The following is a 20,044-nucleotide window of genomic DNA, read 5'->3' on the forward strand; positions in this document are numbered from 1 at the left end:
GAAGGTACTGAACTCCTAAGCCGTGTGGATTTGGAAAGTTTTGCTGGTGAATTAATATTTTAGGTACCAAGCAATGAGTAGGTATAGGTAGGTACTAGGTACTTAGGTACACTAAAAAGCTTAAAATAAAAAATAAATAAAAAAGAAGTCGGGCTAGCATACCTATAGGACGTACCTACTTACCTACGTAGGTATACCTACCTAATAACAGAACCTACATAAGTACCTACCTATTATAAGTAAGTAGATACACGTGTAGAAACAAAAGTTATTTTTTACTTTGTAGTGGTTTTGGAAGTCGGTTTTTTTATAATTTAATAGGGTACGCCCTATTAAATTATAAAAAAAACTTCTTACGAGAAGAAGGCAAAAATCCTTCATAAAACGTACCTACTAATTTTTTTAACTCAGAAAGGCATGATGACGCTAGTATAAATCCAAAATCTGTCGTAGGTAGGGTACCTAAGTACCTCTATTGTAGGCTATAATAATATTATCACTTCACGAAAAGTTTTACCTGTAGCACACATATCTTTTAATTAACTTACTTTATTAGTTGATCAGCTTTGCACATTGAAGATCTTAAATATCTACTTACTTACCTACATAAGTAGGTATTATATTATGTAAAAAATACCATAATATACCTATTAGATAAATAGGTAGGTAGGTATATTACTTAACTTATATTTTATGATATTAAACACAGAGCACTCAAAATATTTTTAACAGACAACACATTTGATCTTTAATGGCCTATAATCTCAAAGTGCCCGCCATACATTTCGTATAACTTCTAAGAGGCTATTAATTTGATCTTCATAATAATACAACTGCAACGCGGCTCAAATCAATCGCAACCAACCGATCTGCGAGCTTTAAAAATGCATAAATAGTGACGTGAACGAGACTAAGTACTTCGATATTGGCTCACTGTTTAACCAGAGCCTTTTCAGTGCCGCGGTGAGCCATTTAGCGAATTTCAATAGTTATCGCGCGGAGAAAAACTCGCGATAGAGACAGAGTACGAGTGAAGAAGTCAGTGGGAGGGAGATGCATGTAATAAGAAAGAAGTAATAAAAAAGCGGTTGTGTGCGTGGTCGGAGTGTGGTGGCATAGGGCGGCATCAGGCCCCTCCCTGTGGCGCGTCGCCGCCTCACGGTCGTCAGTCGGGTTCAAATCGCGCGGAGTCGCACCGGTCCGATCTATCGACTTGGTTTCGCGTAAAAAGTTTCACCCACCACGAAACTTTCGATCGCTGTGAAAACACTGAAACTTATTTTAATTATTGTTTGAAATAAGTCACTTAAAGCTTGGAGGCTGTATTTTTTGTTGTGTAGAGTTTTTATTTCTTGGTGATTATTTTTACAACTTTGTTTATTAAAAAGATATTTGACTGTAACTGTAAAAAAGAGTATTAAATAATAAGGAAAAGCGGACAGTGGTCGCCAAATAAGACACATATTTAGGCCCCCTGATTATGGTCTGCGCCACAGATGGGATGTTCAGTTGGTGAGGCGTGGGGCCGCAGGTTCTTGATGCTGCTGCAAGGCGAGGGCCGGGGGCCTGTCATGGAGGAGGAGTGCTCGGCGCGGCCCTGCGCCACGGACTTCTCCATCGCTGCCATCATGGCCAGGGACCGCCAGGAGCGGAGGGCGCGGAGACACAGGGACCCAAGGGAAGATACGCTTACACCTTTAGGTTTGTCTCCATCTCCATCATAGATATTATAGAAATTGCCATGACTCAGTTGTGCACAAATCGCACAAAAACTACTGGACCGATTGAGATGAATTTTTTGCAGTTCAAAAGAATAACCTAAGTACACTTCAAAGTTGAATCAAAATCGGTTAGTTACCTAGAAACTGAGATGAATTAGTAACTAAATGACTTGAATCTCAATAGAGCAAAGCTGTGAGGAAAAGCAATGTAGGTAGGTATACCTACCTAAATGTTTAATTATTTTTTCAGAGAATAGCATAAGCCTAGGTAAGGTAATCTTTGAAAAACTCTAAGGGAACTCTATGGAATAAGTATATCTAATAATAAAAAACTGTAGATTCTTCATGTAAGTTTTTAACATTTTACATAAGATAACCGTAGGTAGGTATATAGGTAGGTAAGCTAATTACATTTTATCTGGTCAGAAAATCTAGTGTAAGGTTTACCTATTTATCTAATGCTTTCTTAAAACTTATTACCTAGGTACCTACCTACTTACAAGAACTTTTATTTTGGCAATTAAGGTCAAACGGAATATTTTTGTATGCCTTAAAATTACACATATTCTTATATGTAAAATATGTCTAACTAGCTTCTGCTCGCGGCTTCGCCCGCGTGGCCTACAGGAAACAAATGGCATTTTTTTTAGCAAAAACATAGGACTTTCTTTTAACCTTTTAACTCTCATTTACCCCTTTAGACCCGTAAGATTTTCGTAAAAATCTTAGCTTTCACCCACCTCTAGAACTACCTTCCAAACTTGCCCTATTTTACCACATGTAAGGGGAAATTTTAAAATTAGTTTTGTAATTTTATTGCATTTTTTTTTTCAAACTTAAAAGTATAAATATTTCATATTATTTTAATTTTGTGATAACTCGTAAGATATTATTCTAAATTAAATTATGTGAAGGGCAATTTTGGTCTAAATTAAATATTACAACTAAACTCAACTATTTTATTTTGATAAGAATTAATAGTAGGTATGTCACTAAAAACACCCTCGAAAGTAAAGCTTTGTTTCAGATCACATTTGAAAATCATAAAATCGAGTATTGTGAGCCAACCTTAAAAGATACATGTATGCTATCACGGATTTTCTTGTAGAACTTTTTGAGTGAAAGAATTTCACCATACATTGTTTTCGTGTAACTTTGACCATTAAGGCAGCGCACGCCTCGGAAACTCTCAAATGAGAGGATTTTTTCCGACCTAATTCACATTATTTTAATTTCCTTAGGGATCTCTAATTTTTTGAGAATTAAAGTATACCTATAAACGTTCCTCTTGGATCACTCTATCTATTGGTGAAAACCGCATTAAAATCCGTTACGTAGTTTAAAAGATCTACGCGTTCATACATACATACATATATACAGACGCGGGAAGCGACTTTATTTTATTTATACTATGTAGAGATATATAAAATGAATAGCTGAATGTGTTGCTAAGCGCAAATTTCGAGAACACCTGAACCAATTTCGCTAATTTATTTATAATATTCCTTGAAGTACGAGGATGGTTCTTACGGAGAGAAAAATTAAAAAAAAAAAAAACAGCCAAGTGCGAATCAGACTCGCGCACACAGGGTTCCGTAGTACAATTGTATTTGATCGACATTTTGCACGATAAATCAAAAACTACTTACTAGATCTCGTTCAAACCAATTTTCGGTGGAAGTTTGCATGTTAATGTAGGGGGAGTCCGGGAGAGTATACCCGCCTTCCACTAAAATGCTCATAAATCTTTATATACTTAAAAATCGCTATTTTCTATAAATTGTATCTTAAGCTGCACTATTTAGCTATATTTTCTCTTAATAAAGTTTGATACATCATTAATAGTTTATGAGTAATTAACGATTTCTACCAAAGTGACATTTGGCTAATATCTCCCACCTGGGTGGGAGACTTGACCCCCCAAGTGGGGAGCTTTTACCCGGGTACAAAAACAGGCAAAATAATCATTACAAATTAAAATTCTATAAAAAAAATTAATCATAAAAATTTGACACATATTATTTTGTAGTAAATGAGAATTCCTTTATCAATTGGAGCAATTAATATAAATAAACTGCTCCTCATCATGTCTTTATCATATTTGGACAGTCCAACGGATTTCATGGTCATAAGTCTCATGTCCATAACTTTCTCTTCTCCACAGCTGAAACAAAACCGATTATCAATTTCATCTCCTACTTCATCCCATGGACTATCATAGCTACTCATACTTGGGTTCTTCGTCAGGGTCAGTCTAACCGTCACTTGACTGTAAAACTTGTCTTTTTCAATGGTCTATTTCTCTTTGCTTTACTTTTTTGTTTTTAAGTAATTTTAATTTTCTCATTTTTTGGTGCATAATCATCCTATATCATCATCTAGGTCTAGTTTTTCTGGCGTTTTTATTTAAATTTTTTGGGCTGTTTACCACGACGAAGGAGCAGCCTTTGGAATTGATAGAATCATTTGTGGTACAACTATTTTTGGTCTATTTCGTAAATCAGAATCTACCGTTGTCACATCCAGATTTTGAGATGTAGAAGCTACCTCTTCTGATTGTCTTAATATTGAAATTGGTTGCTCAGATTTTTTCCTCAGTCAAAATTGATGGTGAATTGGCTCTAGACGCCGCAGATTAATTCATGAATACTAATGCTGATGTTGAAGGCTCTGACTGACGTTGTACAGTAGATGATGAAGGTAATGAAGGAAGGCAGGACGATAGTGGTTACATCTGGAGGTAATACAAAAATATTATTGCCGGAGAAACAACGGGCGAGATTACCCGGGGTAAAGTCTCCTCCCGACGCCAGGGTAATGTCTCCCACCCCACACAAATCTGTCAGTTATTACATTTTTATAAAAAACTATGACACTTAAGTAAAAGCTGTCTGCCGTAAATGTTACTAGGATAATTACACTTACGATGTATATAAATTATATACTGGAATCTATTCACAGTAAGAAACAGAAATCAAATATCGAAAATTTAAAAAATTTACTTACCGGCACGAAAATGTTTAGTTACTTCTCACTCCTAAACCAAACTGCCGATCGTAACGGTATCTCGTGAGCGAGGTGGGAGGCGCCTATGGAGTCTAAGAAGTGTGGCAAAGTCGCAATATCTAGTTCCACAAAGATTCTATGAGCAGTGGCTAATGTCTCCTACCTGCTAAACTCTCCCGGACTCCCCCTACATCATATATATTTTTTAGTTTTATCATTCACTTATTTTAGAAGTTAAGTTTAGGGGGGGGGGGGGGGGGGGACACACACATTTTACCACTTAGAAAAAAATTATACCTATCAGAAACCTCAATAGGTATCATTTTTGAAGCGCGAATTTTTGAATACCTCACGCGTAAGGGTTTGATGAAAAAAAAATGTTGAGTTTCAGTTCTAAGTATGGGAAACCCCAAAATTTATTGTTTTTTTTCTATTATAAAAATCTTAATGCGGTTTACAGAATAGGTACATCTACTTACCAAGTTTCAATAGTAATAGCTCTTATAGTTTCGGAAAAAAGTGGCTGTGACATACGGACGGACAGAAAGACGGACAGACAGACGGACAGACAGACGGACAGACAGACAAACAGACATGACGAATCTTTAAGGGTTCCGTTTTTTGCCATTCGGCTACGGAACCCTAAAAATTGCCTGAAAAAGTCTAAAAACAACACTTTTCTATATTCTCATACAAAAGAGTCGTAATAATACATAAAAGTCAATTTGAACTTTAATACCATACCATAAAGTTTAAGTGTTAGTGGAGGGGTTCCGGGCAGGCAAAACAATAGAGTGACGTGTTAGGCGGTACGAAGTTCGCCGGGTCAGCTAGTATTTAGATAAAAGGTTTCTTGCTGGTTCTTCTCGGTAGGAAAGGCATTCCGAACCAGTGCGCAACGGTACAGTAGCCGGCAGGACCTACCTTATAGGTAAACGCGTCCCATCTTAGGCTACATCATCACTTCCCATCAGCTGTGATGTGGTCAAGTAAATTTTTAAAAAAATCTTGGGACACCCGTTCTTCTGATTAGACGTTTGGGCTGCTCATCCATTAGAGAATATTTTTCTACAGAAAAGTTCGTGGACGCGACTGCATCCGCCTCTGGGTCCCCATCACCACCTCTCCCTGAATACGAGCGGGATTCCCCCGTCGATGTGTCATCTACCTCTGAGGCAGGCTCGGCGAGCGGCGCGCCGAGCGGCTCGCGAGCCGTCTCCCCCCCACCCCGCAACCCCCAGCTCGCCGAGCGCTGGTCTAGTGAAGAAATGAGGCATATACAGTGTCATCTAGAGACCAAGGAGCTATGGGACAAATTCAACGAGCTAGGCACGGAAATGATCATCACGAAGACTGGAAGGTACAATTTTTGTTTACATTTATTTGATGCGTATCGTTTACAAAGATATAATACTTACTTATTTTCATTCTGCGTTTTAAACTGTGGAGAAATTGAGACTAGCTGGCTGGTCTCAAAATTACACAAGCAGTACGCGACAGGTCGAGATGGCAATCGGGGTTGGAACACCCGCACGTCCTGCACTGGGTTAGCGCGGGGGCTGTGCGCCGTGCGGGTGTGGGGGTTGTCCCCACTCCGATTGCCATCTCGACGTGTCGCGTACTATAGGTGTGCTATAGGTACAATGAAAAGGAGGAAAGAGGAAACTGATTTTTCTATTTTTATTTTATCTTTATGTTTATAATTTTATTTCAAGAATAGAGCTTTAAAATATAATCACTTGTATTAGACCTACTTAGGTACTTAGCTACTTACTTATATTTTCTTTAAATTAAATTAAGTAACAAGTATGTGAATACATATTAAGTTCGCACGTAATACATAAATTAATTTTTACGTAAAAGCATAATTTTCCCGTTAAAATTCTAATCTGTAAGGAAGCCGCCATTATAAAACATAGGTACTTCTAATTTAATCCTGTGTATAAAATCCGCGGTGGTAGGTAACGAAAAGTGAACTTATTGTTTAACGAGATCAGTGTAGTATCGAGTTGTCGATAAGGTAGGTGGCACACGGTCGGCCGCGCGAGGCATGTCGGTCGCGCCTCACGGCAGAACAATGGGTAATCGCCGTCGCGACACCAAATCCGCGCCCGCCCGTGCTTTTTATAAATAGAGTATGTACTCTGTTTGAGCTTCTACTGTATCCACGTACTTAAATTCTACGAAGAAATTATATGAAGGCCTTTGTTTAATGAACGCCTATGCTTAAATGAAATGTTCGTCATATCAAGTGTTAAAAGTAACAAAAATTTATTAAGTAATCAGATTATAAAACCTTACTGACCAAATGTCGGCCACGGTGACCAACCTCTGTCTCTCTCTCTCTCTCTCTTCGAGTAAGCCCGCATGCGCGATTTTTCCCGCAAAAATCTTTGACGTGTGGAAATTGTATGAAGCCGCACAAACTTGAAAAAAAATTACTTTCGTCTATAAAATTCGCGGTGGTGGGTAACGAAAAGTGAACTTATTGTTTAACGAGATCAGGGTAGTATATTATATATTCTGTGGTAGTATCGAGTTGTCGATAAGGTAGGTGGCACACGGTTGGCCGCGCGATGCATGTCGGTCGCGCCTCGCGGTAGAACAATGGGTAATCGCCGTCGCGACACCAACATCGCCCGTCCGTGCTCTTGATAAATAGAGTATGTACCTACCTATCAGTTTAAACTTCTACTGTATCCACGGCCTTTGCCTTAAAATATGCGTCACTAGCTGTTAATTAGTTTTAATTCGTTTTCGTGTAACCACAATTTCAGGGTTTTCGGAATTTACCCTTTACTTGTGCTATGTAAGCATGATATGATCATAATTCTTGGTCAACGAGAAGTACCCTATACTTAGGTTTTGATACCCTTGACGGGTCTTGAAAGACACGACAGACAGACAACGAAGTAATCTTATTAGGGTTCCTTGTTTATCTGTAGATACGGAACCCTAAAAATTACATGGTTTTTACAAAGTTAAAAATGGAATACATAGTAGGTAGGTGTAGGACGTAGGTACTTACTATTTATATAATAATTTTTCGTGTTTATAATAAGTTATTATTAGTTAAGCCTTATCATATTTTATCGTTTTGGTATGGTAAGTACATAATATATCGAATTGACGACGATAAGGTAGGTGGCAAATGGTCTGCTGAGCGAAGCGTGTCCGTCTCGCCTCGCGGCCGAACAATAGGTATTACCTGTGAGTAATACCAATAATACCCGTGCAACCGATCGACAACGCGACCAACTGCCCGCCCGCGCGACTGAAATTAAACAGTAATAATAATTACATTATACAATGTGAAGAAAAGCTATCTATCTAATTGTTGAAAAAAATCGGCCTAGTGCGAGTCAGACTCGCGCACCGAGGATTCCGTACAACAGCCGAATTTTAAACGCTTAGTTGGAGGGGAAAGGGGAATATTAGTCATTTAACATGGCTAATACTCTTATTAAAAAAAAATGAAGTAAAATAACAATACCAAGTGGGGTATCATATTATGAAAGGGCTTTACATGTACATTCTACAACAGATTTTTAATTATTTATGCATCATAGTTTTTGAATTATCGTGCGAAATGTCGAAAAAATACGACTGTAGTACGGAACCCTCGTTGCGCGAGCTTGACTTGCACTTGACCGGTTTTTTCCTTTTGAGGTACGGAACCCTAAAAAAGATTGTTTATTTCAGTAGGTTAATTTAATTTTTGAATTTCCGTAAAAAAACGTGAACTTTTTCAAAAACTAAACTAACAACTAAGTAAAACTCTTGGTCCTACGTAGCGTTCTTTTTTAGAATCTTTTTTTGAATCCCATGTTTTCTGCGATTCAAAAAAAATTTTAGCACTTAAGGAATAAATAATATTAAGTATCTATAATATACTTTTAGGTAATAAAGGGGGGCAGGATACCAGTACTATCGAACCAGTACTTTTATTTGAAAGGAACAATTTTAAATAACGCTTGTCCAACTTCATTGCAAATGAAATAATTCGAAAAATATTTTATTGTCACTATAGAAGGCGAAGTTTTAAACTTTAGTGGTACCTACCTACTGGATCAAGTCTGACACCATAATTATTATTGAAAGGGGTTTCATTTGCACATTCTTAAATAGATTTTCATATATTTTTAGGTCCCTTAAATGTATAAAAAGTGAAGAAAAATGTTTACCAAATAACATTTTAATTTTCCTGATTTCCAGGAAATCCGGAATTTTTTTAATTGCATTAAAACATTATTCTAGTCGCTAAGATTATAGGAGAAAGGAGGAGGATTATATTATTAATCACTCAAACCGATATATAATTTTTTTTTTCTTTTAAATAAATGACATTTTAAACCAACGAAACAATGAAGGCTCTTTCATGGTCTATAAAGCCGTATTGATACCTGGGTTATATTTTATACCTTATAAATGTACTCGAGTTAACGACGTCAGTTTTTTCTTTCATGCGCCATAAAAACGACATTCGGAAATATTCCAGTTCCATTATTTATTCTCAAGCTAAGCCGTGCATAACAATCACAATGCTTGTTTAATGTTGTGTTGATTCGCAATGAAAAGCTAAAGAAAAATCATGTTTTAGGTAGGTAGGTACCTATCACTAACTGCTTACAACTTGCTTGCAAAATAGCAGCAGCGATATAATACTACCTATATAAGTACCTACGAAGTTTAGCGTGGGTATTGTTTATTATTATCTTAAAATCCATACTAATATTATAAAAGCGAAAGTGTGTCTGTCTGTCTGTCTGTCTGCTAGCTTTTCACGGCTCAACCGTTCAACCGATTTCGACGAAATTTGGTACAGAGATAGCTTGCATCCCGGGGAAGGACATAGGCTACTTTTTATCCCGTAAAATTTAAAAACCTAAATCCACGCGTACGAAGTTGCGGACATCAGCTAGTATAAAATAAACATATTTTAAGAACTTGACTGAAATGCTAGACTTTGAATCCATCTACTCATGCCTATAACAAATAGTATATATATCTTGCAGCATATAAAATGACAATGATACAAGCACATCAAACAATAAAGACTATTATGATGACTAACTATAAAACCAGCCTTAGCAGCTATTTATAGTTTGTTATATTCTCGAGTTAACGGCAGTTTTTATTCTATTTGTGTGCTAAAACAACATCCAAATAAGCATTATTTTCTCTAAATAGCTTAGATGTTATCTATACCTTGAGCTATAGGTATCCAAAATAAACTTAGCTAATTAGGTACACTACATCGAAAATGATTTGGTGTAGCAGGTAGGTACTAAGAATACTTAGATACCTACGTAGCTCTATCTGCAATACTTAATTTTTACTGGAAACTATTTTTGTTAGGTACGTCACCGAATTGCTTATAGGACCAACGGCTAACAAATCTTTTCATGTTTTGGTTAAAGTTAAAGAATAATATACCTAGGTACTTAATATGTGTTACCTAGTTGTGTTAGGTCAGTGCGTGATACATCCTTTTATTTTTACCCGACTGCGGCAAAGCCCAAAGGAGGGTTATTTCAGTATGTCAAGGAAAAGACAAAACAATATACTTCAGCGGTAAAGAAAAACGTCGTGAGAGAATTGGCCTGCCTAAGAGTTCTCCATAAGTTCTCAAAGGAGTGTCAAGTCTACTAATCCACCTATAGGTACTCTTCTCATTGTGAGTGGAAACCCGTGCTTTATAATAACCCGGCGGCGGCTGAGAACTTGAGATGCTGAAAACGCGCTGAATTGAGTGCGTCCTCTTTTTTGGAAGTCGGGTTAAAAGATTAAACGCTCAAAGGGGCTTTCAAAACTCGTATCGGGAGACAATTTGCCACACGCCGTCACGCGGACTTATCCGAGTCGGCCTCGTCGATTAACATAAATCTCGCCAACTAACCGTCGCAAATGAGCACACGCGAGCCCCTACAATGCGCACATTCGGTTAAACAAACAAGATTTGACTACTCGCTGTAACGTAGGAATTGGCAAATAAGCTAAGGGACACGGCCTATATTATAGAACTGGCTCCACTTTGTTTTCAGTTTTATTGTCAGTTTTTTAGATAGGTGTATCGATCTAGTCAGCCATGTATTCGTGTTTTGACTTGCACTTGAAAATTGGTAGGTACTTACTGAAATAGTCTTCTCTTGTCCCTACTTACAAAATCGACAAGTTTGAGCATATAACACGTGTCTATTTCTAACTTTATGATTTCTACAAAAAAAATTAAAACAATATTCTGAAAGTCATGAGCTATGGAATATAATTATAATAGCTAATCATTCGGATTTTTAAACTGAACTGAATGGACGACGACGGGTTGATAGTGGAAAGCTGTTAAAATACGTCATCTCGAAATGACTAGGTAATTTTCAACATTTGGCCTCTCTGAGATAAAACCTAAGATTTACTGAATATTTATTCAGTAAATCTTAGGTTTTATCTAGTGAAAGTCTTAAATTAATGAATACCACAGAACATATCAGACTTTTAATAACCGTATTTGTAGGTCTGTGTTACAAATTTTTACGCGAGAGTGTGTTGGGACAAAAACGCGACATTCACATGTCACGGCGACGATGCGCGACGAATCGCGACCGTCGCCCGCTGAAATAAATCAGCATTATCTCGTGAGATAGCCGCGCGGACTCACCCCGCCATATCGCGCAGAGCCCTGTGTCGTTCGAAAAAATTAATGACTCGGAAAAACGATTCGCTTATGAGGGATCTTTCAATGTAATTGAATTGCCCTACTGAGATCTGCCGAATTGTCGCGAATGCCGAGTCAGGTGCACGGTAAATTCAACATCTGAGAAACTAGATAACATTTTTTTTGTTGAAGGCCAAAAAACAAACTTTTCTCAACTCACTACAAGTTAACAAACTTATGAGCTTGTAAAAAAGTATGAGCTCTAGTAATTCTGAAGACTGTACTCAAATTCTGGCGTTGCACTGTCCAATGAGTACTTAATGACAGTGTTTCGGGTCGTGATGACTATTTCCCGATATTGACCACTTTCCGATATGAATGTCAAATTGATGATGGCCATCTTTTTGACGATCTGTTTCCGATTGGTCAGAGGAATTCAGCATAGATATTATTAGGTAGGTACCTCTCACCTCTGGGTATGCGATCGATGAGGTTATTATTAAAATTCTAAAATGAGTACCCATAGGTAAGCATTTAATTACAGTTTTATGGCGCTGTTGCTATTACATTAATATACCTATAGATGTCAAATAATAAATGTTAGGTAAGTAATTTTCTTAACTATTAGATAAGTATTTTGGCACCTCCTGAGACCCCACGTATTAATAGGTAGGTAGGTACTAGAGCAAAATCGTTAACTCAGATGGACCCAACAATTTTAAAACCGCTACTGAAATATAGTTAGGATGGTAATTTTCAGTTAAAAATTAAGGTAGCAGCATGATGCGACAAAAATGAATGATTCAATTTGCATCCACATCAGGGCGAGCAAAAATGCGGTGACGCTAAATCCGAGCACATTAGCCGCATCCACCCCTAGAGATTATCATAACAAGCGTAATAGAATAATTTATATCTCAGTTGCTAGTTGCCATGTTAATCTTGCGCAGATCTAACACGATAAGCTGTTATTAAGCGGCTCTTTTGTTTGCATCTGAACTTTGTTCAACGTGGGACCATTTTTCATTCAGTCTGCAAATATTGTGATGTTTTAGGGGTGTACGTTTTAAAATTATTAGTTTACTAAGCAAATCTTCAACATCTGTTTGTTTATGCATTTGACTATATACTTAGATACCAACCTATTTAAAATTAATGCTTTTCCATAGAGTAGGTATGTATGCATGTATATGTGTATAATATTATGTGCACCTCTACGTCCAGCTCTATAACACGTCTATATGGCGAAATAGACACTAAAACTCGTTAGAAGAGTAGGGTTCCGTACCTCAAAAGGAAAAACGGAACCCTTATAGGATCACTTTGTTGTCTGTCTGTCTGTCAAGAAACCTACAGGGTACTTCCCGTTGACCGAATCATGAAATTTGGCAGGTAGGTACATCTTATAGCTGACATTTGGGGAAAAATCTGAAAACCGAGAATTTAGGGTTAGATCACACAAAAAAAAAATTAAAATGTGGTCATGAACTAATAATTAGTATTTTCAACTTTCGAAGTGAGATAAATATATCAAGTGGGGTATCATATGAAAGGTCTTCACCTGTGCATTCTAAAACAGATTTTTATTTATTTTTATGCATCATAGTTTTTGAATTATCGTGCAAAATGTCGAAAAAATACGACTGTGGTACGGAACCCTCATTGCGCGAGCCTGACTCGCACTTGGCCGGGTTTTTTTAACAGATGAATCTACTAGTACCTACTACCGATATCTACTACTAATTCTCAGATCACTAGCAATTATTTGAAATCGTCCGTCAAGAGCGATAATCGCAACGTAATCTTCAATTAAATAAACCTGATCAAATCACTCGTGAACGCTATTAGAGCCAGATGAAAATAAAATTCAATTTATAACGCTCGTAAAACTCATACTTCCACTATTACTCATATTTGCTCCTTTGATATCGCTTTGATATTAGCGATCGGCGATTGTAAAGTTGTCTTAATTGATTTAAATTAACATGTTTTGATATAAGAGTCTATGGCAGCAACAGAGCGTGGTTAAGATGTTCGCCGCCACACTGTTTGCCAACGCTGTACTAGTTAGTGTAAGAGTCCACAAGATTTTTTTATTGACGTCTCATTACAATTTTTTTAATCAGTGACATCTTGATCATAATTTATAAATATAACTAAATAGCGACCTTCCCCGGCTTTATGCGGGTAGTTTAATACAATTTTCGTAGGGATCTCTAATTTTTTCAAAATAAAATATAGGCTTTGTCACTCGGAAATAATGTAGCTTTCTACTGGTGAAAGAATTCTCAAAATCGGTTCAGTAGTTCCAGAGATTACTTCCTACAAACAAACTTACAAACTTTACTTCTTTATAATATTAGTAGGTATCTAGACTAGATTCGAGCCTATCCAAGGTCCATTGTCAAATGGCCTCTGCTCGCAAAGCTAAATAACTAACGTGCATGAAACTATACTAAGGCCACTACGAACGTGCGAACGGGGTCATAAATCGTTACGATCATTGTGAGAATGCCGCAGAAGGCGTTATCAATAAAGGGATGTCTTCCGGACGCTGGTAGCTGGCAGCTAATTTTGTATTGTTTCCTCTTGCTCTTTAAAATCTGTTATCGACTATCGACAAATCCTTTTTTTACTGTCACACAACACCAGAGCATCAGATTTCAGTTTCATAAGACGTGTTAGTGCGACCGAGAGGTCTGATAAAAATGATTTATGATCCAGTTCGCACGTTCGTTCGGCCCTAGTATAGTCGGACGTACTTCGACTAATCACGTGAATCTAGCCGGTTATTAGTCGCTTATATTTTCTATGGATGTATATTGTGTGTATTCATTATATTTATTATGGATATCACTCATTATAGTATCTATATAAATTATTTATACCATATTAATAAACGTATATAGAACTTGCACTATACACTATAGAAATAGTAGAACTATGTTCCTGAGCCCAAACCAGTCAGCATTAAAAATGAAATTAACTCATTCGAAATATTTTGGTGTTCTCCGAGACTACACATAATCACAGACTTGGCAGACAACAGCTCCTTTGATTTACTTCTCACCACCGTTCTCTTTAATATAAATATTTCCCACCCGAATGATAAATAACTTGTACAATATTTTACTTCGCATAAAAGATTTTGTATTCTTTGAGACAAAACTGTATTGTGTTCTTATTGTTTCTTTGAAGCATTTTGATGTCGCGATGATTTCGGCGGCTCAGCAACTAAGGTGAATCTTGCCACCCACGCAAGTGTCGAATTTCTGACGGAATTTTCGCAGCGTTGTTGCAACGTTGTTCCTAGCAATTAGGTTCCTGTAAAGTAGGCACTAGGCATACCTACATAAAATAGATGTAGTGTGCCTTTAATTAAATCTTGTGTGATGTATACTGCGGAACTTTTGTGTAAGTACTAAGTAGGTACCTACTAGGTAACTTAAGTAAACGTTTTATCAACTGAATACAAAAGTTTGAAAATTTTATGCTGATGATTTTATGGTGATGCCACTAAGAAATAGAAATACTTAGTAAGTATAATATAGAGATTTTAGTCAATTCAACTTTTCACAGGTGCTTTTGAATCATCAGGTATTCTACCACGCACTGGTTGGAAATGCCCTTCCTACCGAGAAAACTAGCAGAAAACTTGGCGGTTGCTCTGTTCAAATGCTGAATTTTCAGTCCACGTAGATAATTTAGCAAAATTTAAGAAAGTAAGATACAAACTCTTGATAAAATGATAGCAGAGATGACGTGATGTGCCAAAAGAATTTAAACTATATCATCCGGATTATAGAGCTATAGAAATTACTTTGATGTGTTTTTTATTTCATCTCGGCGACGCGACGTTTAGATGATGTTTGTTTAAAAAATGTCGCTGCGAGTGGTATCTGCTATGATCTGGCTCATTATCGTGATATATTGGATTTGCGTAAATTATTGGAAACGGCCTTTTGCCGCTGCTCAGATTAAGAGCTCAATATCTTTATACTTATTTTGCAGTTTAGATCCCAAGATCAACAATTTCTTATTTCTTATGCAATTTAATAGTTAATTTAATTATATTAGCCAGCAACCAATAAGAATTACTCATTTATCTACGCTTTTCCATTGCTCGCCACCGGCATGGGAAAGAAAGTACTCGTATATATAAACTAGCTTATGCTCGCGACTTCATCCGCGTGGACCATACAAATTTCGAACCCCTATTTTACCCCCTTAAGAGTCGAATTTTCAGAAATCCTTTCTTATCGGATGTTTACGTCATAATAGCATCTGCATCCCAAATTTTACCAGACCAGTGGCCAGTGATGGCCAGTCACATAAGTAAATATCGAGCTGTGCGTTGAAAGATCAGTCAGTCAGTCAGTCAATCAGCTTTTCCTTTAATATATTATATAGATCTTAGATATAATATGACACGATTTTTCACTTGTCACGTCCAGCGACGGCGACGGCACGGCATTTTTTCACACTTCTGCGTACTGGTGCCTGCTAGTGGAAAAGCGCCTTATAAACTTTCTATTAAGATTTTTAAAAAGTAAATATTATTTTGTGGGATATATTGATACTAATATAATGCGGTTTTCCGTGTACCTATCTGTAAATTATAAAAATACCCATTGTTATATAATTAATGCGAAAGTGTCTGTCTTATCTGTTGCCTTTTCATGGCCCATCTGTTTAACCGTATTTGATGAAATTTGGTGCGGAGACAGCTTGCATCCCGGAGACAGACAAAGCATTCCGGATGTAGTCACAGTCATCATCTAGTAGAGTTTAGTAGTGATCATAGTAGTCAGCGTAGTACTTAGTCATCGTCTAGTAGAATGTACTAGATGATGACTGGGGACTTCGTCCGCGTGCATTTAGGCTCCGGGATTCAAGTTAAACGGATGGGTCATGTCAATTCAACAGACAAGACAGACACACTTTCGCATTTATAATATTAGTAGGTATGTATTTTTTATAATCCACAGATATTATACCCTTTCGGTAAATGCCTATAGGGATACGTTATTTTCAATTATGATTTTGTTATTGTTAAATAAGTATATTCGTGAAAGAATACAGACAAAGTCGTGATACGATTCAGCATTAGATAAAATTAAATAGATAATCTAATTCAGCCAATAACTTGTAAGGGCTACATGACTTGTCCACCATGGATAGGCGCAGGTCGCTTGGGTGCACCGCGCTTACACGTACACGGCCCACAGTCCGCCATTTGTCGCACTCCACGATAATTGTTGATATACGATCGCGATCCAACACAGTAATTGTCAACGCTTTATCTTCTAATTGGCTCGCATTTGCCAATGCCAGCCTGCACTCCTCTGTTCGCGATAGTTCGCATGCAAAAATGGGTTATCGATTATGTTTACAATCGTGTAAATGTAAAAACTGCTCGCTTGTGAATTTGAACGGAAACTGAATGACTAGCGTTACCTTGAATTCAGTAGGTAAGTAAATCTGTTTTAAAGGGTCTTTTTAAAATTGTGCCAGGGACCCTGAAGTAAGTTTGCAAAACCTGTATCTCAGGGTCCCCGCTGTCCCTGTAAGTAAATGCGTGAATAGAAACTAGTGAGGATAGGTCAAGGAACACAATTTCAGGAATTTTACCATTTCAAAAAATGACAGGTAGCAATTTCTATCTTCTAGCATGCTCCCTGCAGAAAAGCATATCTACTAGATTACTTTAGACCTATCTAAGTATTTAGTTTATAATTTGGATATTATGTACATAATACATTTAGCCACATTATGGTTAAGCAAAGAATTGTGATTTAGGTTCAAATTGAAAATACTTTACGATTCACGAATTCACAAAAGTCGTTGGTAGGTCTAATAAATTTGAAAGTTTATCCATTCGTTTGTTGATTCTTTACGCCTCAAACGATTTCAACATAAGTACTGTGGCATAAAGCTACCAATTCGCCACTACCTAGAGAAGGACATAGGACACTTTTAATCCCGAGAAAACATGGAGAAAACAAAAGATTTCCGTGGGGTTTTTAATTTCAAATCTAGAGATGGCGATACATTTTATATCGCGGTCTCTCTTAGACGACCCCGAACCTAAATGCACGCGGACGAAGACACGCAAAACGAAATTAGTATTGAAATAAACTGGTAGGTGTTCATTGATCGAATTCATGAAAAGGAATTCAACGACGCACTCCGTAAAAGCTGCGAAGAAGAAAAGCAATTCGCAACGCCAATTTTGAGAACAGTAAAAAGTGAGATTCACAAGTGGAAGTTGAAACGGCGTTTAAGAGCGAACCGACGCGACGCGAGGGCGGCGCCCACCGGGGGCGAGAAACAGCGATATAAATGTTCCACTAGATAAGGCACTTCATAGTAACACCAGAGATAATCAAATTATATCTGGTAACACTAACGACATATTCCAACGAACGTCGATATCCGCACTCTTGTCAATTATAAGCCTCAATAACTCAACGGTTAAAGGAGCGAGCGGACTGAAATCTGAAACATTGGCGGTTCTAACCCCACCGGTTGCACTTTTGACGAGCCTACTCCTAGCACAAGCTTTACGCTTAGTTCGAGGGGAAAGGTGAATGTTTATCATGGCTAATAAATGGCGAATAAAAAAAAAGTATTCTGCTTTAGACGCAGTCCGTTTCTACGAACATAGATAAGTTAGAAAAGCAACTACGTATAGGTAGGTACTAACGCTGCCTAAAAATTTATGTAGAAAATAAAAAGAACTGTGACTCCTGTCGGAAGGGTGCAGCCGTCTCCAAAAGAGGAGATTACTAAAAAAAGCTATCTATCTGAATAATAATTCAGTTATCGCACTAGTTTAATTTTTAGAAACGAACTGCTTCTAAAGTGGATTAAGTAGGTAAGATTGACAGGAGTGCGAACATGTTGTTACTACGAAGTGCCCCATCTAGTGGAACATTTATGTCGGGGGCGGGAAACAATTTGGAGTTTTATCGGCGAGGTGGCGGGTCACCGTGTTGCTACTGATTTATGCCCACATTAACTGCGATCCGGCTAGCGCGCGAAATGCATACGCAGGTCGATCACCCCGCGAATTCAAATCAACCAGCGAATCTCCAAGTTCTACTGGAAAGTTGGTACAGCACAGTTGCGACAGCGCATATCAACGATTGTGCTGGAGTACCTGACAGGTCGAGATGGCAATCGGGGTATGAGGCGGAGGACGCCCCGCACACCCGCACGTCACCCGTGCTATCCCTCACCAGTTGAGCGCGGGGACTGTGCGGGCTTGCGGAGTGTCCCCACCCCGATTGCCGTCTCGAACTGTCGCGTACCTATGTACTACAGTTCCGACAACGCATCAACGATTCTGCTGACATTAAGTAGGTATATGTTTGCTATTGTGTTTTTGACAACCTCCCTAACGCAGAGGTGACTGCTGTAGTCTTATAAGTGGGTGGTCCCGGGTTCGATGCTGGTAAAGGCAATTTGAAAAAAAAAACGTTTATTTCTTAAATTGTGCCGCACATTACATCTTATAGGTAATTTAAGAGTTGGATATCTAAATTGGTAATTTATAATTTCTATATTGTTTCTGGTCTGGTCTGGTCGGAGGCTTTGACCGTGGCTTTGGAGGCTTTGGGCGGCCAAACTAATTCCTTGTCCAAGGTAGCTGCCAGCTCTCGGGTCCTTAAATTGTAGGTAGGTTTATGTTAGTTAGTTTAACACATTTAGGTTTTAAAAAATAAAATTTAGATTCCTAACCTAACTTTCGTCTCTAAATTTCGCACGACTGCACTAGAGAAGTCGTCAAAGCTTCAGTTAGTGCTCGAAGTGTAGCGTTTCAGCTTACAATTCTAACTCGTATTAAAGGCTTAGCAGAATATCCGACATTCAGTTCCAAAGATACGGGCTCCCAACTTCGGCACCAACCGTCTCCGGATATTTTAATGTCATCCGAATCCAAAAGCTAATTTCAGTAAAACCTTAAATGAATCGAGTTGGCCGGGGCTCGCACATTATTTAACTTGCTCCCAAGTTTAAATTGAAAACGCCACCGAACTCTTTACGTAGTCCGAGGCAAATTTTGAACTTTGCCGCTGAATTGGAAATTTCTTTATAAATATCTTATTAAGCTTAAATTCAGTTGGTGTCACGCTGCCGACACTAATTTTATTCGTGAGAGACGGCGTAGGGACGGTGGGGCGCGGGAGGAGGCGGGCGTCAGTGTAAATGTATGCAAACGGGAAACGCGATATTTGACGGAGCTGAAAACGACAAAAGAATTAAGGAGGCACCTCTCCCCCTTTACGCTTGGAAGTCGGAGCGTCGACACCGCCCTCGCTCACCGTCACCTCGCGAATTCACTTTGCTTTGTGTCTTATTAAGAGATTAGCTGTCACTCCGGTCGCGATCGCTTTGACGCTCTTTCATTTGAATAAACAGACTTGCAATAATAATGAACCCTTCAAGCTACAAACTTAAGTGGGCTGTACTTATTCTTTGAACCATTCTAAGTAGTACTATGGTATTACGTCTCGTGGAAGACATTCAGAGGGTATTAATTTTATTGAGTAATCCCAATGGTGATACTGCTTTCTAATACTCTTTGAGTGTAATATAATTAGGTAGATCATACCTGAAATTTTTTCACCTGATTTGGCCTTCAGCTCATTACTTGAAAATA

General features: G+C 37.9%; 1 protein-coding gene across 2 annotated transcripts in view; it reads left to right on the forward strand.

The window, feature by feature from the left end:
- The first annotated feature begins 1,155 nt into the window (after positions 1-1,155).
- Positions 1,156-20,044, forward strand: part of LOC117983911 (T-box transcription factor TBX20-like) — a 60,271-nt gene continuing 41,382 nt past the window's right edge. For both annotated transcript variants that reach the window (XM_034970556.2, XM_034970564.2), the window contains exons 1-2: positions 1,156-1,701; positions 5,802-6,087. In XM_034970556.2, coding sequence (XP_034826447.1) covers positions 1,497-1,701; positions 5,802-6,087 — 491 coding nt within the window. In that variant the 5' untranslated portion in view covers positions 1,156-1,496. The remainder of the gene's footprint in view (positions 1,702-5,801; positions 6,088-20,044) is intronic.

This window comes from Maniola hyperantus, chromosome 1 (genome assembly GCF_902806685.2).
Source record: "Maniola hyperantus chromosome 1, iAphHyp1.2, whole genome shotgun sequence".
In the NCBI taxonomy this organism is placed as follows: domain Eukaryota; kingdom Metazoa; phylum Arthropoda; class Insecta; order Lepidoptera; family Nymphalidae; genus Maniola; species Maniola hyperantus.